The 25,372-nt window shown below is 39.8% G+C and overlaps 1 protein-coding gene across 1 annotated transcript; it reads left to right on the forward strand.

The window, feature by feature from the left end:
• Positions 1-321: 321 nt before the first annotated feature.
• Positions 322-25,160, forward strand: cd82b (CD82 molecule b). The gene is made up of 9 exons (XM_071495648.1): positions 322-464; positions 7,138-7,210; positions 8,730-8,802; positions 13,708-13,832; positions 15,216-15,290; positions 17,946-18,044; positions 19,344-19,517; positions 21,025-21,108; positions 23,167-25,160. The coding sequence occupies exons 2-9, from the start codon at positions 7,148-7,150 to the stop codon at positions 23,242-23,244; spliced, it is 771 nt and encodes a 256-aa protein (XP_071351749.1). The 5' UTR covers positions 322-464; positions 7,138-7,147; the 3' UTR covers positions 23,245-25,160.
• The last annotated feature ends 212 nt before the right edge of the window (positions 25,161-25,372 follow it).

Consider the following 25,372-nt stretch of genomic DNA (forward strand, 5'->3'; position numbering starts at 1 on the left):
CAGGTTTGAGAAAATAGGCGCATTAAATAATTGTTTGATACGTAACAAAGCATTATATTTTATTAGCAAAAGTCTTCATTTGTAAATGAACTAGTCCCTAAAGGTGCCACACTATGGTAGTAGAGAGGAAGGTGCGGCCTGTTTCCTTTGCATGGAGCAGAGCAATGAAGTATAAAGTGGCACAAAGGGAAAATACAGCAGGGTACAGTGATAAAGTCGAGTACAAGCACCTTTTTTACACTTGGACTGGGCAAGAGAGGGTTAAAAAAAGTAGCTCACCATTGCTGCCGCACGGTGGGAGTGTGAACACTTTCCCACACACACACACACACACACACGCAGATGGACTCAGACATGCACACACCTCGTTTCTCGACAGTGTAGACACTTCAGTCCCCGACAGGCAGGAGAGAAGACGCTCGACCCTCAGCCAGCTGTTACCGTCTGTGGGTGAAGAAGTCCAAGTAAGTTTCAATCATACCCGCACGCTTTTAACCAGCTAGTGTGAGTAAAACATCACGGCAGTGTGCGTGAAGTGGTTGTAGGTTAGCGGCCATCTGCTTTGCCATCACAAAACTCTGTCAAGCCGCAGAACAGCCATGAATGAGCATTTTTCCCACCGAACCAAGCGGAATCTGCCGTGATGTTAGCTGTAAACGGTTGACGTTAACGTAACAAACGTTTTTAAACGGCCGGTGAAAAACGGTGGAAACGATAACCGAACCGACTGGCTTTATATAACTTTAGATAAAGTGTTCACAGCTGCGAGACGAACGAAATTAATTTCATGTCGCTTTCGTATAGGCTCCACATGTTGTTAGCGTTAACAATGGAAAGACCCGATCCTACTGTAAACTACTGTAAACTACTGTAAAGAACAGCGGTTGCCATGTTTACCTACACGTCATTTTCCTCCTCACTTCTTGTGACGTTGTACGCTGTTATCTTTTTTAAGACAGATTCACAATCGCTGTAAATCAAAAGTCAGGTTCTCAGCTGAGCCCTGACAGAGGCTTTTGATGCTGTAATCATCAATAGATCCCTATAGTGCGCTTTTAGTGTAAGCGATGGGGAACAAAATCTGCAGCCCTTATTAAAAAAAAAAAACAAAACCTCATCTTAACTGTATCTGAAGCTAATCTTTGGCTCTATTAAATCAAGTGGATGTCTTACAGAGTAACAAACGTTTTACTATAAAGATCTCTCTTTGTTACAGTACTTTAACTGTAGCTCAGCTGGGAAACACAAAAGGGGGATTTTTTTTTACTATAAATAATGAAACATATTCATTTGACTAAGCTCCACATTAAATCAACTTGACAATGCATTTTGCACAAAATGAGGACTATGTGGCTTTTGACCCATATCACTGACACTGAAGGCGCATTAAGGAAGGGATCTTTTAATGGACAGTGAACAGGAGGAATTGTTATAAGAAAAAGACACTGCCAGTTTTCATATATGACTATTGTTTTAAGACGGATTTTAACATAAAAAGCAGATGCCAAGAGATCCTGAAAATGAAGAACCTCCAGGTTTAGCTTTCATGCGTTCTGCACATGGAGAAATGTGAAACATCATGATTTGACTTAGCAGAAGTATTGGTTCACTTGTGTACAGAGTGTCCTCATCACAGGGTTTAGTGTCTCAACTTTAAAGTGTATTTTAGCCTCTTCAGAGACTTTCTCTTGAGTGATGGAGCCATCTGCTTGCATGAAGTGTACTGTATGCTTAAACAACATGAAAATAAGAATCAAACCCCTGCTTTGGATGAGGTTTGATGATGCTGCAAAACAATACTACAGTGCAACTCTAGTGTTATCTTCCTTAGCAATGCACTGTTATTGTACAACAAAGCAGTCAGAGAGGGCTCTATGGGACACAAACTTATTTTTGACAGGTTACCACGTTACCATGGCGAGCCAAAGCATTCATGTGGCAAAACTGAAAAGAAGCTGTGTAAGCCACACACATTCAAGACAACATCCAGTTACCACAGTGTTTTTGCAGCCCTCTTACATTAGGTAACAAGCTTTACAGTAATACTGTGGTTTACAAGAAAAAGTAACCCTCAGTTACTTTCCATTCTCTACCCTGTTACCCTGTACTTGAAAACATTATTAGTGGATTCATCAATTACTCAGCAACATTATTTGTATAGGTATGCTGAGCATTTGTTTTTTAAGTTTTCTTTTGGGTTAGTCAAAATATTCCAATTGGTCACCATCAGCATTCACCTGGCTATGTGCTTGGCAGCTGCTTGCCGTATCTACAAACTGCAGTATACCACTGAGTAGCTTATATACCTTTTGAAAAGCCACACTAGAAAACTGTAGGTCAGCTGTACGATGCTATGTAGGACACTGCAACCTCAGGCTATCACTGAATGAATCCCCATACTGTTGGTAATAGATGGATCGAATAGGGCTTTGAGAGGTTAATGGTATTTGTATCATTTTTGATGCTGGTTGTGACAGAAACAATTTCAGCCAAGAAAGTACAGAGGATTTTACCTCTTGCTGTGAGCTGATGTCTTCATCCTGTCACCGAAGCCACATCTTTTTCTTCTTTCTGTTTTATATTATATAACACTGACATAATTCTATATAATACTAACAGTTTGGTGCTTGGTTTTAGATGGTCAGACTGCAATAGCAATAATGATGCATCTGTTTCTGGTAACTTGCGATAGGCGTCATTAGTTTGGTTAGACTGAATGCTTAAACAGATGATCAGTCATATCTAGTAGAAATAGGTTTAAGCCACTTGAGCTCTGTTTAGTCTTGTTGCCATAGAAGCTTAATCATTTCTACTAGACGTTGGGACATTACCTGGCACTGAACACCAGCAGGGGATTTTATCCTTTTATGTCACATGGTATAAGAGTCCCATAGATGCTAAATGGGAATCCCCTTTATCTCACGGAATTTCTTGAAGCTTATGAGCTGGTTAAGCATTGTTTAGACTACAGATTGACTCAGACGAATGAAAGCCTTAGACATAAACAATGATCTGATAATGAAAATGATCATTACTACCATCTTTAGTTCTCTCACTTGAAAGCTGCAATATTACTCACAAAGCTGAATTTACAGGAATAGCTGTTTCTGGGAATGTATGTGCTAGGGCTGGGTGGTTAGGCCTAAAATTCACATCACTGTATAATTTGGAGCACAGGAGGTAACTACTTATCACAATATATTTATTTTTCCTAAAATTTCAATATAAATGCCTCTGAAGGGGTAAACCACTGTTAAGGCAGCTTTGTTCACTTGACCTTTGTGCTGGATGCATTATTTTGCTTTCCTCATTCCAGAATATGTCATGATTTGAGGTGACAGATAAGATTGCTTGTATTACCACTCCTTGCAACTACAGTCGTCCGACAATTTGCAGGTTGTTTTCTGCTCGTTGTCTGACTTTTTTCAACCTGAACCATGTACCTACGATGGAAGTTGCACTGGTCTTTTTTATCAATTCCTCCTCTTTGTTGTGTGCAGCACTTTCAGACATTTCTTCATTTCTTAACAAAGCAGCATGGACTCATTGTTTTCTAGACGATTCGCTGGTGCTTGACGACGAAGCCCTCTTGTTTTCAGCAGTCAAGGCATGGTTTAGTGCATTGCTGCCTCCCATTGGTGTAGTTTTTTAGCTCTGTGGGTGCCTTACAGGTATATATATATATACATTATAATCAAAATTCATACAGTAGGCCAAATTCATACTGGTGTACTTTCTATACTGTTCACTCCTGGTGTGTATGGTGGAACTGTTTCCTCTTACTCAAACAAAAATGCTCACCTTTTCATTTTAGTCACCAAAACACACCGCTGTAGACAATGAACTACATCCTGTCTATACAGAGGAAAAAACAACACTGTTGCATGGCATTAAAGGCTTTAGTACCAGGGTGATGTAGCAGGTTCATGCCAGCATAATGGCCTCGCAGATGTGTAAATGGATTTATATATGATTGGCACATCGCCTGACTTTTTGTGTACAACTGTGCCGTAGTTGATCCATGCTGGGTACATAGCAGACAGTAGCTGCCATCTGCCACTCATGCTGTCTTTATAATCATCTCTGTATCCCATACTTCTTAACTGCCTCTTTGTACAGTAAACAAGCACTGATTTCAATTGAACACCTCTTTTAGTACAACCCACCAAAATTGTGTGATGGTGATGAGACCTTTGCCAAACCACAGGAAGGAAAATGGGGGCTATGAAGGAAAAAATGGCTGTGTGAGGTTACAGAATTTGGAAAGTTCAGGTGACTCATTTGCAGTTTTGTCAGAGCAAGTCGTTTTTTTCTGCACATGGTTTTTGCCCATGAGCTCAAGCCTCCTCTGGCCTTTTTTCATTCGCACCAGTTCAAATAAACAACATTGTCTCTTGATTTCAGCAGCATTAGAAGTACTACTGTAGCTCTTATACAAGGTTGCAATGGCACTGTTCCTTGGAACAGCTGTTTGGCTCTGCTCTGAATTTCCATTCCACTTTCCAGTCTTTATTTTCTCTTTGGAAGAGATTTGTCATTCACTTTCAGGGAACCCAGAGTGACTGGGTTTGCCAAGGTATCTCAGAAGAAATGAGTGCCACAGTTTATCTGCTCCATGTGTGAGCTTTCATGGAAGTTGTGCAAAAAGAATTTGGTTTGGCTTCACTCCTAACCTTAATATAGTCAGTTGGTTGCTTTACAATAAATGGGGCTTGGCCTGATAGCCTATTTAATTTGTTGTTTGAAAAATATAAGAAGTAGCTTTGGGGCATTGTTAGCATTGTTCTCGCATGGACAGAGCTCAGTCAACAAACAATGGTAGTCATAACTAAGCCTTTTTTAATCTGTACTGCTGCTCACCATCTAGACATTAAGACCAACAATCTCCTTTAAGGATTATCTACTTTGCAGGGGTATCTGCTGCGAGGCTTGGGCATCGTGCTGTGTCCAGTTTTGTAAACATGAAATTGTGTTGGTATGTAGGTTATCGAATATTTAGTACATGTAATAATAAGAGTAGGTGTTTAGTAATAGTAGCCTGTCTTTTAATAGGCCTGCTCTACAGATGGTGTCTTACACATAAAGCTGAAACCCAGCCAACATGTTGGCTCAGAAAGATATAACACAGTTATTTGTCCATATTTGCATTTGTTTACTGTTTACCAAGTGGTTCAAACTGTGATTCCTAGTGATTCCCGACTTCTGTCAACTGAACCATGAATCTAGTTGGGAAGGTTAGATTAGACAGGGAAAAAAAAGATTTTTTTTTTTAATCACCAATACTATCATATTATTATATAATTGTAACAATGTGTTACAATAACACAGTGAAAGTAATGCAGATGTTAAAAAACTAGCAAGTAAACATCAGGCAGGTTCTTTTTCAAATACTCTGTTTTGTATTTCAAATAGGCTGTAATTAATTTCCTGTTTGTCATAATGCACATATTGACAAGAGATTGCAACTGTGATATTACTGCTTCACTTTTCACTTGGGTCTATAAACACTGCTAATCAACTAAGAGGAAGATAAGATAGAGGAAGATAGAAGTCTAGCAGACAGATGTGACAGAGATGTCAACAAAGTAAATATGCTTTATTTACAAGTTATTTTACAGTGTTTCCAAGGTAACAAAAGTCAGTTACTGGTAATAAAACACAATAGTTGTTGTTGAAAGTGATATTTTGCTTCATAAAACATTACGTTGTCTTCTTGCTCTGCCTTCACACAACATTCATTTTCGGTGCTATGTGCTTGTCTTCACTCTTATGTAAAAACTAGAAATTCACCATTATGAAAAAGTATAGACTGATCTGTCAAAATAATGGACTTTTCTGAAGGATTTAAAGCAAAAGTATCCCTTTATTTCAGAAATAATACACACTGAAACTGTAGATGATGAAGTTGTGCTTTCAAAAATAGTAATATTTTTACAACAAAGAACACAATATGGTCGGCTTTGGGAAGCACCTACAGTTTGGATGTTCAAAGAGACAAGGAGAAGAGAACAGCTTGTCATCTGGTACATGGGGAGTTGTCTTCATAGGGTATTTTCAGACTCCTCAAATAACCACAATGGCTGGTTATATTTTCAGTTCTCCCCTGAAGGAAAAGGTCTGGTTGTGGTAAATATTTTCTTTGGACTTATGGACGCTGGTCTGAACCATGTTGCCTGAGAGTTTCATAAAGTGTCCCTACTGTGCTGTATGTGTGGTGCTGGCCTGGCCTGCAGGTGTTTTCTAGAAGGAAAATGTTACACACAGAGAAGTCATTGAATGCAGTCATATTGAAATGGAATATATATGAGTATGAGGTAAACTGATTGTAAAACAATGCAAACATAACCATAACATGTCCAAATTTAAAATATCATACAGCGAGCGAGGGTCTGATTCACTTTATTATTGTGTTGTCTGTTATTTGGTCACATGACATTAGCCAGACCTGTTGAATATGACTGGATATGGTAATAAATAAGATACATTTGTTGTATATTTGGCTTGAAATACTTAAATGAAATTAACTGTCAAAGATGTGTGTTTCTAACCTAGCCTGCTAGTAAACACAATTGTAGATTGGCCTAGTTTCCCTCTTTTTGTTATTACAATAGCATGCCTAACCACATGTGCTGTCAAGGGCTCCAAACAGTCATCATGACTTAACCACGAGCCACTTTGTGGTGGTCTTCCCCTCGATCTATCTGACTAGGCTGGTTCCTCTTTTCTCGAGAATAAAACAGGACTCATTAACAAACTTGCTTTCAAAGGCATACAATATTGTCATAAAACTTAATACTGTACAACAACGGGCCAATTGTTGTCTTATAGAATTGGAGATTAGAGCAGGTCAGGCTGTTAAAGTCTGTAGAAACGTGCCTGTTGAAAATAAATTAGGCCAATGTTGTTGCTTTGAAGATTAAAGCTGTGTTTAATCAAGAGCCCAACTGTGAAGATTTCCCTGTGTGCTTGTTCTGTGGCTCTCCTCTATGCTATTAAAGCCAGGCTATCTCAAGGCTAACTGTCTCTGTTTGTGTCTTTTTTTCCGTCTTGTGTCTGTTTTCTTATTTTATCTTACATGCCCAGACTATACTGTCATATTTATATCTGATGTACATTTTCTTTACTACTGTCTTCCAGAAGCGCAAACATGGGGAAAGGATGCATCACAGTCACCAAGTACTTTTTATTCCTCTTCAACCTCCTCTTCTTTGTAAGTAATCCTATTTCTTCATGACTGCTTGGTGGTCTTCCCGCAATAAGTGCACATGCATAGCATGCACTGTCAGAATCGTGTCACATGACTTACACTTTGTCAGCAGCTTTGTTTAACCAAGCTAGAAAGGTAGGTATGCTATGTTCCTTGAGTTGAATCAGTTGAGTCACTCAAGATGCACTGAGAGATGTGTGATGCCTTTCAGGTTTTTGTTATGCCCTCGTGCTGGCGACAGCCAGGGCCAGAAGCATTATATTTTTGGGTTGTCTGTACACTGTCAGTGTGACCTAAACTCATACACTAATGATGACACAATTTAATACAACTGTCTCAAAGGCTACAGTGATGAAGTGATGACATTTTATATCCAAATGGTCAAAGGTCAACTTCACTGTGGCATCATATGTTCTCCAAAAACACTTCTGGTCATTACTGTATCACAGGAATGGGAGATTGTGACCACAGTTCCTGCTACTTTGCTGCTTGGTGGAGGCGCACAACCACGAAGCTGTAATTCTAGTTTGAGTAAGCGTCCTTATTCAAATAGCACCAGAGATTAGTTGAGATACATAGGGAAATGTTGCTCTGACGCTGCCTGGAGCAAAGAGACTTTACTGAGTACCTCAGCACATTCAGGTATAAACAGCAGCAGATGGTTTCTGTTTGTTTCCTCCTCACTCACGTCGGCCACAACATAAAGTCCAGGGGTGGATAAAACCCCAGACTCCTAAAACTGATTGCGAGGGTGTCCAGACCTTTCCAATGAGTCTGCGGCTGTAAACCTGATGCAGACCTTTGATGTGAATGCTCAACTGGTGTCTAAGAGGAAGTGTGTGTGTCGTATCGGTGTTTGTCCATGTGGACACATTAGACAAGGGGAGGCTAGGGGAAGCCAGGAAGTGGTGGGCTAATGATGCCTGCGAGGAGCTTGGCCGTCCCTTTACATGAACAGCTCTTAACCAGGGCTCTAATTATTGTTGTAGGATTGCGGAGGGGTGGTATAACGGGGGAAGCTGGTGAATCAACAAAGTCTGTCATCTATGGATTTTGCCCCCACTATAGTGCCCCACAACTTTTAAACAAGGGTTCTCGACATAGTTCTGAACTTCAACACCTCATTACAAAATAGATAATTTTCTGAGGCTTTCAGATGCTGGTGACAAAATGTTCCAGGCTGGAGATGATGATTCTTCTTATTTCTCATAGTCTTGACCCCTTTTCCTCACTTAACACTATTGGATGTTAATTGTGATAAAATCCAACAAAGTGGAGATCTTTCAAGACTGGAGGAATGTGCCTGTTGTGATCTATTCCATATCCTCTTTCCCTCTGTATCTGCTGTGAGAGAAAGAGACAGAAGAGAGAATAAGAGAAGAGTTAGAATCTGATTCATCCCAGATGTGACAGGCGGAGGAAGCAAAAATAAGGCTCTCTGTTAAACACATACCAGCACAAATTCTGTTTTATTCTCACATGAGGATTTGGTACCTGAATCTTGTATATTTCCTCTCCACAGATCTTTGGAGCATTGATCATGGGCTTTGGACTGTGGGTTCTCTTTGATAACCAGAGCTTCATTGCTGTTCTGCGTAAGTGTTGTAACACTCACACACACCTTTTATGATAACAATCAAGTCAACAAACATTCAGCACTTTTCACCCAGCTCGTCTTAGCACAGTGGAATGGGAAATAGAGACTGGAGAGTGTGCTTGTCGAGTCCAAAAACCCCTGACCTACTCTGTACAGTTTATGTGGATTTTATCCCTCAGGACTCATTCCCAAGGAACCACAAAAGGATTTTCGCAACAAACTAAAAATATGACGAAGAGATGAAATTTGATGCCTTCCTCAGCTAGTCTGCCCTGTCGACATACACTCACACACTAACTGACACATCTGTTGAGATCCAGGGGAGTAGGTTAGTCAGGGGAGGTGACATGCTCTCAATTATCAACGTTTCATCCTATGTTGGAAACTAGCAGCTTTATTTCCCCACACTTTCCACAGAGATGTACTTTGAACTTGCCTGTTGTCTCAGTTCCCCAGATGGCAGAGGCGCACAGATGCAATCTCCCACCCTCACAGATGTTGTCACAGATCTATTTCTAGACACTGTGTAGTAAGAGAGACACCAAGCCTCCAAATGGCATGCTGTAAAAGGCAAAGTTATCAGTTTTGTCACAGTGTGTCTCACCTAGGTTATCTGCTTTGAAGACACTAAAGAAAACATAATGAAACCCAGTTCCAGCCTTGCCTGAAAAGAATGGGGAATCAAGCATGGAAACTCTTAGTTGCCATAAATCTTGTTATAAATGCTTTCAGTGTATTCTTCCCAGATGGAGCATTGCCGAGAGCAGCAGTGAAGTTTTCTCCCAGTTTATAAAGAGAGGAATTCTTTTAGTTTATTATCTGGCAACTTCACACTTGTTGGAAGTCAAATTCAGCATTTTTTTTAATTAGACTGTAATGTCCCTTTCCTTTAAGAGATGAACATAATGAAGTTGGTGACAAAGCTAGGAGTACAAGGAGTGTTAACCCATTCGGATAAGCCTCAGATGTGGTTATAATCTTATAATCATAGTGCCAATATGAAAGGACTATGAGATTTTGTGCTCTTATAGAGACTGTTTGAACAGAACTGCATCATCTTTTTTGAGCTGAAATCATGAGTTGATTAAATTAAATTAATTAGTAACTACATTGGTAAATGATAATTGTTAATTTTTTATCACACATTCCCTGGTTGTAGCTTCTTAAATGTGAATATTTGCTGCTTTTCTGTTTCATCATTGCAAACTGAATTTGCTTTGATGTTGGACAATTGATCAGAAACAAATAATCTGAAGATGTCATCTTGAGGTCTGGGATATCATGGCTGAGAATTTTCACTATTTTCTGAAAATTTACAGACAAAATGATTCCAATCCATAACTAAGTAATGTTTTTTGATGAGCAAGACCCATTTTTGAGGCAGGGCTAAAGAAATCTATATTTAGGCTGGAGGTCTGTGCTGCTTTGACTAATGAGTTGTGAAAAGGTTGGAGTTTTGACGAAGACCATTCAGAACTGACCTTGTGTCCTAAACCAGTCGGAGTGAGTCCTGTGGTCTTATTTTGGCTCTCAAGGTCACTGCCAAGGGAGGAATCACCCCAAGGTTATTATTGAGCTGAGTTTGCTTATCTCCAGCAAGGCATTCAGAACATAAAGACAGTACAGTATCCATCATCCCTGCCAGCCCCAGTCCTATTGTTATGATAATCCAGCTGTTCCTCCAGAGATAGCAGAGATCCTGCTTCACTGATACCCTGAGGATATCCCTTCCTATGAGGGGCTTGATGACCTTCTCTCCTCCATGTCTTTTTGTTCCCTGTATCCAGGATGGGTCAACCTCAACTCCTCCCTGTCTCCATGGATTTCTAACCTCACTGGAAATCTTTGACCACTTTGTAAAGGAACAAAAACCAGAGCTGCAGACAGCTCTGTTTATTGACTCTGTGTGCTCCCTCAGAAGCTGTACCATTGCCTGACCATAAACAGGATCTCTGTGTTTTCAGTTTCCATTCTTTATGAGTGATATTAATAGAGGGCTCTGCAGCTGTCCCAGTGACTCCAAGCAGGGGGATTTTATTTTTCTGTTAAAAGCCTATCTTCCCCTAAATGCATACCCCACTATATCAACGTAGTGCTGCTGATATTTTACCCAGTGATATGATGTCTTTAGTTTATCTCGCTAAAACATTGCTTGCCTCATGTTTAAACAAAAGGTAGCCTTGGAAAGAAGGTCTATGAGCCAGAGAGTGTGCCAAAGCACAGTTTGGAAATATGCTGCAGATTAATTCAGAAACTTTCCATAGTGATGAACAGAGAAAAGAGAACTTGGTTATTTTTTCTTTAGACCACTTAAACTCTAGAGTTGATCTTCGTATGTTTACATTGTAAAATCTGTACATAATGTCAGCTGTGACTTTTCTCCAGCTGTATACAAACTGAATTTGTGTCTCCGGTCATGTTTACAGACAACAGTCCGCCCTCCACCCTCAGCAGCTTTCTTGAAGGGCACCATAATTGTCTCTTTAAATGGAAAGTTCTATGAAAACCACCAGAGGAACTATTTTAGAAAATCTAGCAGAGACCTACATGGAAACGTGCCATGGTGCATGACAGAACAGCACAGTAACCAGGCAACCACATGCTGACTTCAGGAGAAATGTATGTTTTAGAATTACCAGAGAAGGACACAGATGTTAGCTTTACAGCTGGAAACTTGTCAAGTAGAGTATCTGTCGCTTTGTAACTTTAACACACCTGGGAGTGTCCCCGAGAGGAAGCTTTTTATTAAAAGGCTTTCATTTTAAGAGTGTAAGATAGAATCTGTGGCTGAAAGGTAAAACTCCTGTTGATTGTGTTTTACTGTTAGTTGCTACATGATGTCAGAGGAAATAGTCAATCCAAATAATTGATGTATTACCATAGAGTTCGAAGAATATTAGAAAACTGCTCAGATGAAAACTTTAAAAGTGGTCACAGCAGAGAATTGTTTTGAGGTTGCATTAGACTTGCATGACGTTCTCTCTAATTTCAGGCTGTATGTTTTTACTGGAACAAGTGTTCATTAGGTTGCAGGGAAACCACACACAAACATATTTTTCAGTTTTAGTTCCCACAGTTAATAATCATAGAATACTTGCTTATGATCTACATGGAGGAAATTATGTTGATGGTTCATAACATCTTCATTGATTTAATGCTCCACAAATGCAGTGAAGTAGCTCTTTATCTTTTCACCAAACAGTAAGACTAATAGCTGTGATAAAAATCATTGTATCTAGCAGAAAGAACTATTAACACATATCATGCAGTGCCACTTCAGCACTGAGACATTTGTGTCACTGTTTTCTCTGCTCTGTCTCAGCTATAGATATTGATCTACTTTGCCATCAACTAAAGCCATAGCAGTCTCTTGCAAAAGTTTTGTTTGCTTTGGCAACACTCAACATGTTAAGCATAGTTCAAAGTTTTCGCTCCATTTCTCGACTGGTAACAGTCACTAATATTTGTGCTTAAAGCATTTCATGCATCCCCCAAATTCTTCGGGTAATTAGTTTTTTTTTAAGGAACCTGTGGATAATGACACACACCAGCGTTACATTCAACTGCTGTGTGTGTGTGTGTGTGAGAGAATAATAACAGGCTTCAACAGAGGGCTGAATATAGAACATACAGTATGCTTGTCTGCCTCCCTTTAAATAATACCCTGTAGCCACATAAACACTGCATATGTTGACCCAAGTACTTTTAGCTTTCAGTTATTCTCAAACCACCACATCTCTGGTAACCCATATAGAGTCAGCCATGTACATGCATGTAATGACATCTTTGTGCATCAAAGGTGTTTCAGTACACTACATATACTGTATATGTATAAAATGTAATATAGATAAAATATGTTTTCATTGTATCAGGGCTACAACTAACAATTATTTTCTTTATCAGTTAACTTTTTTACACAAGAGAGTTACATATAGAAAGACAACTTTTATAGTCTATGGGATAATTAATTTTCATTGTGTATCTGCCAGGGTTTATACTGTATATGATGATTGCTGCATGAAGCATCAGCAGATAATATGAGAAGGGAATTTGAAATGAATACATCTATTCAGCTTCCTAGTGACCAAGCCAAAAAGCAACATTGCATTATATTCATAAAGCAGCGGTGGAGAAGCTGCTGTGCCAGTCTGCTTCTTCACTAAATGAGTTATCCGGGAGCTCTGGCTGGTTTGCTTCGCCCAGGAATCTTTAGGAACTGAAGCCATTTCACAACACTCAAAGTCTGGCTTCATCTGCAGACCGAGCTCTGACTCTGGAGCTCCTCCAGCCCAGATAACACAGCCACATAATGGCTCCAGTTTATCTCCTCTCCAACCTTCCAATCTTCCATTTCAGTGCCAGCCCCTCCTCCTCCTGGATCTCTCCCGCTCTACATACCAAAGAGGGAACTCAATTAATCTTGCCACGCATTGTCTTGTCTTGGTCCAACTCTCTCTGGAGTCCTATTAAAATAATTTTTGTGGGAGAAAAGAACAAGAATACAAGAAGGTTTGCTGTGTGAAGCATTTTGGCTCACTGTTACCATCTGTATCCAAATGCTTTTGCATGTGAGCAAGTCCTTCCTCTGTGCTGCATTTGTGTGCAAGCTAACACTGTGGTTAAAGCAGAAACAAGAGCAAAGATCATAGAAAGACCCTGTTGCTGTTATTTTATCATTAAAAACTGTGCGGGTTACTGTATTATATATGCAATGTGGTCCTGGTGTTTTTGCTGTATTTAAAAAACTGCTGAGTTTAAGTGAGGAACTGAATTTAAGGACAACCTCTTGCTATAAAACTGTAGCAGATGATGCAGTTTGCAGTGACCATCTAGGTTTCAGTAGTTCTATGTATGTTGAACTCTCTTGTTGTTTTTTTCTGCCTGTTACGTCTGTTTTTACCAGAGGAATCATCAGACACGGTGAAAGTGGCGTCATACATCCTCATCGGAGTAGGTTCACTGTCAATGGCCATGGGCTTCTTCGGCTGCATAGGAGCTATCTACGAAATTCGTTGTCTTCTGGGTCTGGTGAGGAATAACATTCACTTTGACCTCTAATGCTTACATGCTACAGCTTGGTTTCATTCTCTTAAGAGGCAAGCGGGAGGTTAACACCTTCACCATGGTAGTTAGCAACAAAATGTGCATCAGAAACTCAGACCATGGTTCATCTATGACCACACAGGAAACTCAATCTTACATGACAGAAAATAAATAGGTCTTAATCCTAAATTACAACCTCACCCTCATCTCTTTATAGTTGAGTCTATAGTAAAGAAACAAAATCCACAAAAATAACATATTAAAAAATTCTCATTGTTTGCCTCTCTCATCAGATATAGTAATTTAATTGCACCTACAGGACCTCCCTGTTGTGTATTTGAAGTTATTGCACTGCCATTAAAACATACAAAAGCAACACTTATTGTTTTGCATGACACATTCAGCTACATGCACCTGCTTGAAATGCCAAGCTTGACTAAGAACACCTGATAGATTCTTGCTGACAGTAAAGCCCTTCAGCATTTCCGTTAATGTGTGGGCAGAGGGTTCATAGCATGTGTGGATTTACTAAGAGGTGGGGGAGTGACAGGGATAAAGCCGGGGAGATGTAGGGGGTACAGCAAGAGTGGGGATGAGTGCATGACCTCTACAGTGATAAACCTGCTAGGAGTTAACTGAAGAACTGCTGTGACCTACTTCTTCCAGTGACAGTGACCAGCTGGCAGTAGACCCCCCATCACACGCACACACCACATTTACACTCAGGGAGGCCATACATAAGGCTGTGGTAGGATCTTTAATGGCTTACATTGTTATTGGTGAAGGGTTCAGAGATTATGTTTGAGATGTATGTCTCTGTAAGCGTAGAGTAATGGCAGTTGAAAATGAAAGGCAAACATTTCTTTCTTGTGTTTTTTTGTTATGTAATGTGGGGATTTTTAAATGGCCACTCTGGGGCAGCAGGAACAAATTATGAGCATTCACCTCATCACCTTTTACCACCTTACCACCAAGTTGATATGGTGAAAAGTCCAATATTCACTCTCTTCTCTATTAGCTCAGTTTTTGGTCTCTATCAACTAACTCTTTAGATACTAAATACTCCACTATGTTCACAAGCTAACTGCTAACTGTGTCTGCCTGCAAATAAGAAAGACGTGTTCAACCAAAACCAACACTGTGAGAGTAGTGAGAGTGAACCAGAACAAAGTTGCAGGTTGAACAGCTAAACAAAAGTTGCTTTAAAGTTGTGTAAAGCCAGTGGGAGCTGCAGGTGGCCCCTTTCACATCGTGACATTGGTTTCATAGATTGTTTTCACATAATTTATAATAGAAGATTAATGATTTCAAGAAGTTTTGTCATTGTTTTAAGGAATTGGATTATAAATGTTGTTATATCCCCCACAGTACTTCACCTGCCTCCTGCTCATCCTCATCGCCCAGGTCACTGCTGGAGTCCTCATTTACTTCCAAAGAGAGCCGGTAAGCATCAGTGTACTTTATCAGTTTAATTTTCTCACTTCCCTTCTTTCTTACTTTTACTTTGTCACTTTGTCACTTTCTACAGTATTTATTTATTTTTTTCCCCTCTTAATTTCTGGTGGGACCACAACCACGGGGACAACCCTGCAACTGCAAATGTCAAAATGAGTTGGAAGTCACTGGCCCTTGCTCTTTCAAAATAAAATTTGTTTTTATCAGGGAGTCGTTTACAGCCTGTAGTATTGCCAACATAGCGCATTTGAAGCAAATGGTCTCAGTTCGGGTCACTTCAAATACGAGCATCCCAGTGCAGTGGGATTTTGTCAGCCGATGTTGTGGTTATTAAATAAGGATTTTAGCAGTGCAGAGCAGCAGCTTGGAAATGGCTTGGAAGTTATTATTTCATACTTGTTCTGTTTGACAGCAGAAACAGAAAAACATGTAAATGAGAACAGCTTCATTGGAAATTCAGCTGTATTGATATACTGTGTATGTGAGCATAGAGAGTAGGAGAGAAGCAAGCAGATAAACAAGCTGACACTAGGAAGAATGCAAATAGCCTATGACACAGTCCAGCCATGTACTAGGTTTTGACCTAGTCTTGTTCCCTTTTTATTCTCTCTCCTAATTTGACCCTCTCTCCCTCCCACCATCCTTCCTCCCACTGGTATAGCAGGAGCCTAATGGGTATTTATTCTTCCCCTCTTCACGGCTGTGTCTGGCTGCATTAGGTCTTAGCTAAACCTATTAGTAAGGCCCCTGCATCCTGTGATGAAACACATTTTCATAGTTCAATGAATGGAAAGTGACAGGGTGTTGTTTTTTTTTTGACTGATGAGAAGTTGGATACTAGTAGAAAGTAAGATGAAGCAGGTGGACTGAGAGAGATGTGTGACGACTGTAGAGGAAGTAGCAGGCAGGCCTTTACACTGAAAGTTTCCATTGTTGTCTCATTTCCACCTCTGGGTGTTTTTGTGTTTTGTGTTGGAGGGAGAGGGGGCAAACACATTTATGGGGAATGTGTGTTGCTAACGCTGTTGTCATATGCTGACATATTAAATTGGTCTGCCCAACACTGCCCCATCTAGGACAGTAAATTGTCACCCCAGGGATGGAAACAACTTTCTACTGAAGTCTCTGATTATACAGTGCCCCCTACAGGTGGGACCACCAAATCATTAGAGTTGATTGAATATATGTTTCAGCTTTTGCTCTGAGTTGAGTTTTGAAAAAGGAAACCAAACAGTAATAAGTAGATAAACAAGCCCAGGGGGAAACTTTAGTCACTAATACTCAGGAAAGGACAAAGCAGGTCAGGTTAGACAGGTCACAAAAACCCACATATTGTCACTGCTCAGTGAAAACTAAGTGTCTCAAGAATGGAAAGAAGGCTTAAAGAAGGCTTGTGTTCCTTTATGTGTTGAGGTTAAGATAAATAAACAATTTAAAAACCTGTTGGATTATCTTTAAAAAAATGACGTGAAAATGCTGAAAACAAGGATGTTTTTCTGAACTTGTGCAAAGTTGATGTTTCAGAGAATTCACATGGCAGCGACAAAATGACGCTACAATACTAACACATATTTCAAGAGGACAGATTTGCTCAGGACCCTGCCAATAACTTACTTAAAATATTACCAGTAAAATATGAAACAAAACATTTAATGTTCAGAAAATTTAAAAAAAGAATTACAGTCAGATGCAGGTGGATGTGAAAATACATCCATGACTACAGAATACATCCAAATATCACGTCATTTGTGAGTTTTACATCTGTGGATATTTTCGACATCTTTGACAGGTCATGCAACGCAATTTTTAAGTTACCAATACACCATAAATGGGGCTATCATACTGAGGTATAATTTGAACTCTCACCCTGTTTTTTTTTTTTTTTTTGGTCTAAATTTCCTTCTGTCAAACTGGTGAAAATAACAGTACTAGATTCAGACTGAAATAATAGAGCAAGCATTGTGTGTTTACACTGTGTGTGTGAAGGGAGTGTTGTGTTTGAACACACCAACCTCAGGGACCAGTTTAACACTCTGAACATGGCCATTCCCTCCCAGCACATAAAAAGCATTTCCCTTGATAAACCTCACTCCTCTAAGAAGCAGGAAAGGTGGAGCCTGATGTGGCCCTCTCAGTTGTATGCCCCCCAGCTTATATGCATGTGTGTACATGTGTTTGTGTGCATCTCTGTGAACATGTGTAAGTCTGCAGCTTTAGACGCGCTCCCTGTGTTTAAGGCTCACCACAGGGCAGGGTGGTGCCCTTTCCCAGAATAGGGTGAGGCTCCAACTCATCTTCAGTAGAGCGCTGAAGCTACATTGCTGCCACTATTCTGTGGTCTTGCTGTATTTGTGCAATTCTTAAGCCCAGCATGGGACTTCACAGGGCTGTGCCACCCGTGCTGTTTCCCTTAACACACATTAAGTTCAGATGTTGCTAGTAAATTTCAGAAAAAGATTTAGTATTGATGAGTTCTTCAACACTGACTGCCTGCTATGCACCACAGATTATATACTAACAAGTACACACATGCCATTTATGTACAGTAATCTGTAGTATTTGTATCAACAGCAACAAGTGATTAGTATTGGTGTGACCCTTAAATTTTGCATTGCTGATAATGTATTGTCATCTCATTTCCAGTTGAAATATGAGATGTCCAACATCATAAAGGGCATGATTATCAACTACACCGGCCAGAACAGGACCACAGAGCACACATGGGACTTCATTCAGAGGACGGTGAGTTGACTCTTTAACCTGGTTTGTACTAGACATGCCCAGAAGTCTAGTTTAATTGACAGTTTGCATATCCATAATTGTAAGCATTTTCAGCATTATTTACACAACATTGAAAATGAAAATGAATAAACTGCATTCATTGAATAAGTCTGTTCTAATAAAGTCACATTTAACATTGCTGGTCCCATTAATACATCTGTAAATACGTAAACAGCAGCAGGTTGGATTAACAGAGGTTTAACAGAGGCCATGTGGTCAGAGTTTTTCTTTACAGTCACATGAGTGCACATATTTTTAGAATGGGTGTTTCTGGTGTGAATTCAACTCTTAACCTTGCAGCGCTATTTGCATGTTTTTTTCTTTGTAATGCAGCGTCCACACCGTGTCTGCTGGGGAAAAACTAGGAAACCTCCCATTACTCAAGAGTGTTTGTGTATGCTTACCCCCACCACGCGCCTAATTTAGCTGCTTTTGCGGTGTCGTGTATTTTGAACAATTCTTAAACAGATGAAACCAAATACAATCGCACCGTATATAGCTTCTTTTAAATAAACTAACTCACTTTAATTAGTGATGATGTTGGATTCTGTTTAGTTTTTCTGTAGTTCTTTTCACCTAGTGGGAAGTACTGTAAACTGGGCGTAATGTTCACGGCCATGCTACAGTGTCACTTCGCCAAAATTACAAGAAGTTGTTGAAAGTTTTTACATATCTCGAGTGGTATTTAGCCATGCAGATAATACAATACAATAGAGATGATTGAAATTTACTTAAGGGTACTCAAAGCATTTGAAATTAACTTTTAAACTCAACAGCTACTTGTCACTTTGCATAACCCACAGACCTCACAATGAACAGTTTTCCTGAATAACTGAGACATTGTTTAAACAAAAAGTTTTTCTTGACTTTTTTCAAATCTAATGTTTTAATCCTTTGAGGAGCATTAACAACATTTTATTCATTTTTGGCAGCAGAGGTTTTAGAGACTTTGGGCGTGCTTTGGGTGAACTGCTACATTAAACTTATCAGCCCATAGCAAATAAAAACAGGTCTGGTGTAAGCTGCAGTGAGATTGCTCCACACTCACTGTCTCCTTGCACCTCTCTCTCTTTCCTGCCAAACCTCTTTCCCCCAGCAGCCAAGAAGAGAGTCATCACAAACACCACAATAGAAATGCTCATTCATTGAGACAATGGATTTTCTAGTTATGCCTTCTGATTTATTTTACCATTAGTTTTGGTCTCTGATCTCTTTTAATGCGTCTGTTTTTCACATCCTGCCTGTCTTTTATATCACCAGATGAAGTGCTGTGGATGGACTGGTCCAGGAAACTGGTCTGAGAACCTTTCAATCAAGAACAGCTCCAAGAACCTCTACGCATGTTCCTGTCGCAACGAGAGCCTGGCTGGCACAGACATCCAGGAAGTAGGCCTGTGTGAGCACATGTCCACAGATCTACCCGTCTATGAAACGGTACATAATACATCTTAAATCTGTCATGCTGTTTCTGCACTAAGGCTGACCATCACTTTGAAAATCACACATCTGAATTTACAGATGAAGCCAATGGCTGTTTATCCAGTTTGTCCAATTGCAAGTCTATCTCAGTATGTGTGAATATATTTCAGTTAGAGAGTAGCATAATTCTGCGATTGGCTGTAAAAACCTTCCAGCTGTGCCTCTTGGCCTCATACTTTTCATGCTCACTCAATCATTCGTGCAACATGTGAAACTGCTGCCTGCTGTCTGCCTCATTGTGCTGAACCAACTGCTTTTCCTGAGAAGGGACTTTTTTCCTGGAGTGCAGCTTTTTATGCAGTTGCCAGTGTTGTGATTTTGATTGATCAGCCATGATTCATTCACCAAACAGGCCTGTTGGATACACTTAGTTTAACTGTTTTTGCTTTCATTCACAATATCAATAAGTGATACAGAGAAGGCGAACGTAACATTTTATGTGTTTTAATCTCTTGTTGGCTTTCCACTTCTTCATTTAATTGGCATGTTTAAATTGTTGAAAAAGTTTGCTACATAGGACAGTAAGTGCTAAAACATTTTGTCATTGTCACCCCAGAAGTCTGTTTCATACTTTTATATGTACCTTGCAGTGGTTATTATCACTTATCCATTGATGAATACATGTAAAAAGCATTTGTTGTTTTAACAACTTTTTGTGACAATGGATATTTTATAAACTGATCATATTGACAATATAAGATGATGATTTGAAAAGTAACTAGGAAGTTATATCTGTAAAATAAATGTGAAATTAAAAATACAACATTTCCCTATGAAATGTAGTGGAGTTAAAGTAGAAGTTTTGTTAAACGGAACTACTCCAGGAAAGTATACTCAGTTATATTTATCACAGTGCCATCTTGACATCTTTCATGACACAATTTAAACTGTCTTCTGTAATAAATGCTACCCAGCTCCACTGAGGCCTGTGAAACATTTTATCTTTAGGTCCAGACCACAGTCAGTCTTGCTTGGTGTTCCTGCAGCTGGGTGAACAATGCTACAACATGCCTGCATTGTTCTGATAGACCTCACACCTTTACTCATTGCATAAGTCAGTTAGACTCCTGTTGTGTAACTCCTGGTGCCAGCTCAGTGTGGCACTGTGGTTGCACTTAATCAGCACAGTGAATTCAGACAGCTGAGGCGTGTTGATTGTGCTTTGTGATTTGTTCAAATACCAGGAAAGCTCTACTGTTCTGTTGTTTGGTCTGCGTGTTTCAGGAACTTTATTCTAGCTGTACTGTTTTCCTCAGCTCAGCTAAGCCGTGTTATTCTTCCCCTCACTGACTCAGTCCAAAGCCAACAGATGTGTTTTGAAAAGGCTCTGTTCATGTCCGGCTGGGATCACGTAGTCATTCATCTCTCCTCTGCGTGTTGGCTCGCTGCCCCCTTCCCCCCTGCTTCCGTGTCTTTCTCAGCCTTATTCTGTCTCTCCTCCCTGTCTTGTTCTCTCCTTCAGGGCTGTATAACCAGCGTGGAGAAATGGCTCCTGGACAACTGTGGGGTTATTCTGGGAATGTGTGTCGGTGTGGCAGTTGTGGAGGTACAGTATTCTATCCCTTCCTCACACTAGTCTATAGACGAGTTTACACTATGCAATTTTGGGCTGTTCTAGACAAAAGATGACCATTGTGAAAGAAACGCAGCATTATCTTTGGTCAAGGCTCCAAAACAGTGTTCCTATGACACACTGTGAGAGAGATTCAAAGATGGCCGTCATGGACTTGCAGCCAAAGAAAGTCTGGGAAAAAGTTCTGACAGTGTTACAAACTTAAGATGATCATCTCGCAGTTTGACTGCTGCTACGACCTACCACCAACCAATAGGAATGCAGCATGAAATGACACATGCATTGTTTACCACTATAGTGGTTTCAGGTGGATGACATACTTCATGTTTCATTGTTGTTTATTTGCATCATAGCCTAGGAATCAGGAACATCGTGCAGGCTACATACATCAACCTTGATATTGTATCCAAGTCTATTAGATCCATGTCACACAGTGTGGGCTGCAATTAACTTTTCTGTGAGATTTCTGAAATCTCTATCGCTATCTTGATACCACATGAGTTTGGTCACTGTTCCTCCCATCCATACTGGCCTTGAATCTATTCCTGCCATCGTAATAGGGGACAAAATCCACAGTCCTCACTCAACACAAAAATTGCATTCTTAGTTTAGCCAAAGCAAGTATGAGGCTTTTTCAGTCTGAGTTAAAGGAATATTTCACAATTTTGGAAAATATAGCCCTGTGGGCTTTCTTACTGAGAGTTAGAGGAGTAGATTGAGACCGCTCTGAGCAGGCCGATCTCTGTAGATAAAAGCCTCCATCAAACTAGTTTTTGTATGGATTAAATAAAAGAGATATAACACAGTGTTCCCCCATACAAATATGTTTTTTTTTGTGGAGGCCTGCAAGAATATCAAGGTGGATCTCCAACTATTGATTTTCTAATTTTCTGTACTTTCAAATTGGTAAAATTACTGTAGAGCTGTGCACAGTACATTGATTTGCTCAGCCCCTCCTTGCGCCGCTTTCTCTCCCCCTCTGGAGAAATCCCTGCCGAATCGGTGGGCCGTGAAGAAATACATTAAGTTTTTACCTGCCCTTTCTCAGTCATTCAGGGCGCACAAACTGTGCTGTGCCGGGGCCGGGCTCGCCAGCCCATTACAATATATAATCAACCCTCACTTTGTTATTTGTTTGACACAGCATTTAACAATGGAGCCATATATGTTGTTCAGTTATTTATTTGTCACAAAGAACTTGGCATTCAAAATGTTTCCCATGGAGTGCCATATTCACAGTATTATCCAATAATTAATTTAAGAACATGCCCCCATCACCTACTGCCACAAATAAAATCTAATTCTGTAGGAAACACTGTAACATGTTAATTAGTGAGCTTTAGAGATGCATGTAGGCAGATTCCAGTCTTTATGCTAATCTCCTGGCTCCAGCTTCATATTTAATGGAAAGACATGAGATTGTTATCATTTAACTCTTCAAAAAAATGCAAATAAGCAAATTTCCAAAAATGCTAAACTATTCCTTTGACCAAAACAAAAGGATGATGGCTAATCTTTGGCGTGCCTTCTTACGCAGAACGAGGAGTGTGGATTTTCATCTCACATCTTTTAACTGGAGCTTGATTTTACAATTAAATTATTAAAATGATTAGGGGAGCAACAGGAAAATAATGGTCACCTATTTTAATAATCGAATAAAAGTTATTAGTTTTTCAAGCAAAAATGTTAAATATTCTCTTGTTCCAACCTCCAAAATGTGAGGATTTGCTGCTTCTCTTCATCTTATGTGATAGTAACAGTAAACTGGGACTTTGAGAACATCACTCTGGGTTTTAGGAAATTGTGATTTTCATTATATTCTGGCAATTAGTCGAGAAAACAATTGTCTGATTAATCGATAACAACATAAATTCTTTGTTGCAGCCCTACTTTCAACACACAAAAATCTGCGATGCAGTAGAGATGCATTCATGATTCAGTTCTTTGGTTTTGACACATATATGTTTGAGTGAATGCTCCACTGGTCAGTTTCATCTCTGATAACTAAGGTGTCAACTTTATTTCCTGCAGCTCCTCGGGATGATTCTCTCTATGTGTCTGTGCAAGAGCGTCGTCCAGGAGGATTACACCAAAGTACCGAAGTACTGAGCTGAAGACGGAGCCAGCTTCACACCACACACAGATGGATGGACTCTCCCTCTCTCTCCTTGTCTCACATTCTTGTGCGCACACACACACATAAAATAAGACAGCTGTCTCCCCCACTTGAGCGCCTCCTGTCTTGACAGCTGTGCAACTGTCTCATGCCCCATATGTCTCACACACAAACACACACACCTCTCAGTCAAACACACTTGTTGGACATAAGTTCACCAAGTCACCATTGTTATCTTATCATTTGTGTTTTCTAGGCAGACATTTATGATATTTTTTGGTGGAAGCCTGATAACCTGATAGTTTGATACTATGCAAATGTTCATCTACATGTTGTTTGTTTTTCTTTGCTGACCTCAAAAGAAGCGCTTACATTGTAGTAGAGAGAGCACTTTAGTGGCATTTGGTGAGCTGAGAGCTGGAGCATCTTCTGACTCTGGGGCAGGGAGATGAGAGGGAGGCAGGAAGACATGGGTGTGTGCATGGTAGCCGCTGTTAAGCATTAATGCTACTCTGTGATCCTGCAGCTGGTATTTTTGGTGCAGAGGGTGGAGGAGAGGCCCGGGGCAGGGCTGCTGTGGTGGAGGTTTTGGCCTCTATCATCAGCTCCTTGTACCCAGTAGCCCTAATATTAACTTTAGTTTACATCCACCACCACCACCTCCTCCTCCTCCTCCTCCTCCTCCTCCTGACTCCCAGCGTCTCTATATGATATGACTGTCTTTCTCTCGAGTGTGTGTGACTGGTAACCAGTAGCTTCCCAAAATGACTAGTTTTGCATGAAGTAACTGTGTGTATGATGTGTGTATGATGTATTTTGTTTCTTTTTATTCTTTTTTTATATTCTCATGTCATTGTGTTTTTGTATATACGACTTTGGTTAGGGATTACGGCACTTCAGTGCTTAGTCAGCGTTTTACATGGAAAAGCTAGCACCATCATACTCTTGTTTTAAGAGTCCTATTGTTCTTTGTTTCCTTTCTCTGATGTACAGAATGTGGCTGCCACCGCAGCTTGTCAGCTTTATTTTGGTCAGAATCAGAAATTGAAACCCTCAGAGTGAATCTGTCATCACTCTTGAAGTTACATTTTCATTTCTTCAGCATAGGATGAGTTTGTGAACAGTCTACCAGTAGCGCCTGCCTGAACATCTTTATTTAAGATCCTCACACCTGCCTTCATTTTGAAAAATCTTATTTTAAAAAAAAAAAAAAAAATTGTAGCAGTAACTTGAAAACAGCAGCTGTGTGACCACAATGTGTTTTCCCCTCTCTGCATGATTGTTTTCCGAGAAGTTATTTTGCCTGGTTTATATTATCAGTTACAAGAGCAGAGAAAAAAGTTGGAAGCTCGCAATGATTGCATATTTTCAGAGGCTGCTATGACCAGAAAATGACCGTTTACAACTCATACTATTGTTGCAAAGAATTGTTTTACAAAAATGTTTCCTGTGTCCTTATCCCACTTATTATCCATCTCATCGTCTCAGTCCTCCCTCTTCATTTTGAACACACTATTATGGCTGAATTCATGGTTAATTTAGTGGATAGATTGCACTTTTATGTGGCTTGTAGTTTTTCATGCCATCTCACGTAAGTTATTTCAAATCATGTTCATTATGTTACAGCTACACAAGAGGGAGGGAACTGGCCGTTTTATAAAAGAACAGTTGTGTCTTTCACAGTTACAGTCAGCCTCTATTTTATGACCTGACAAATTGAAACATTCATTTAACTTAATGAGAAATGAAGGCTTTTTATTGTGTTTAAGATATTTTTACACTTTTACAAAAAAAAAAAGATTGATTTTGTTTGGTAAAAAGAATATTTGTGGACCTGTAAGCCATGTTTAAAAACCTATTGTGTATTAGTTTTTATTATTGAAAAACTATTAAACTTAAATTCACTAGACTCTGTTGAACGCAGCTTGAATTTCACTTTGTCTTATAAAAGCTAGCTGAACAGTGGTCACAGAACTTAAATACATACAGATGCTATTTTCTCAGACTCAGACTCAGTACTATTTGATCTTTCCCTGGTGGTCAGACATCAGATTTTGTACCTAAAGCAACCAGAAGGTGGCAGTATATACTCAACTGTCACTAGCTCAGACAGAAATGCAA

Source organism: Trachinotus anak, unplaced genomic scaffold (assembly GCF_046630095.1).
Source record: "Trachinotus anak isolate AG129_WGS33_773 ecotype Australia unplaced genomic scaffold, CSIRO_AGI_Tana_v1 ptg000002l, whole genome shotgun sequence".
In the NCBI taxonomy this organism is placed as follows: Eukaryota; Metazoa; Chordata; class Actinopteri; order Carangiformes; family Carangidae; genus Trachinotus; species Trachinotus anak.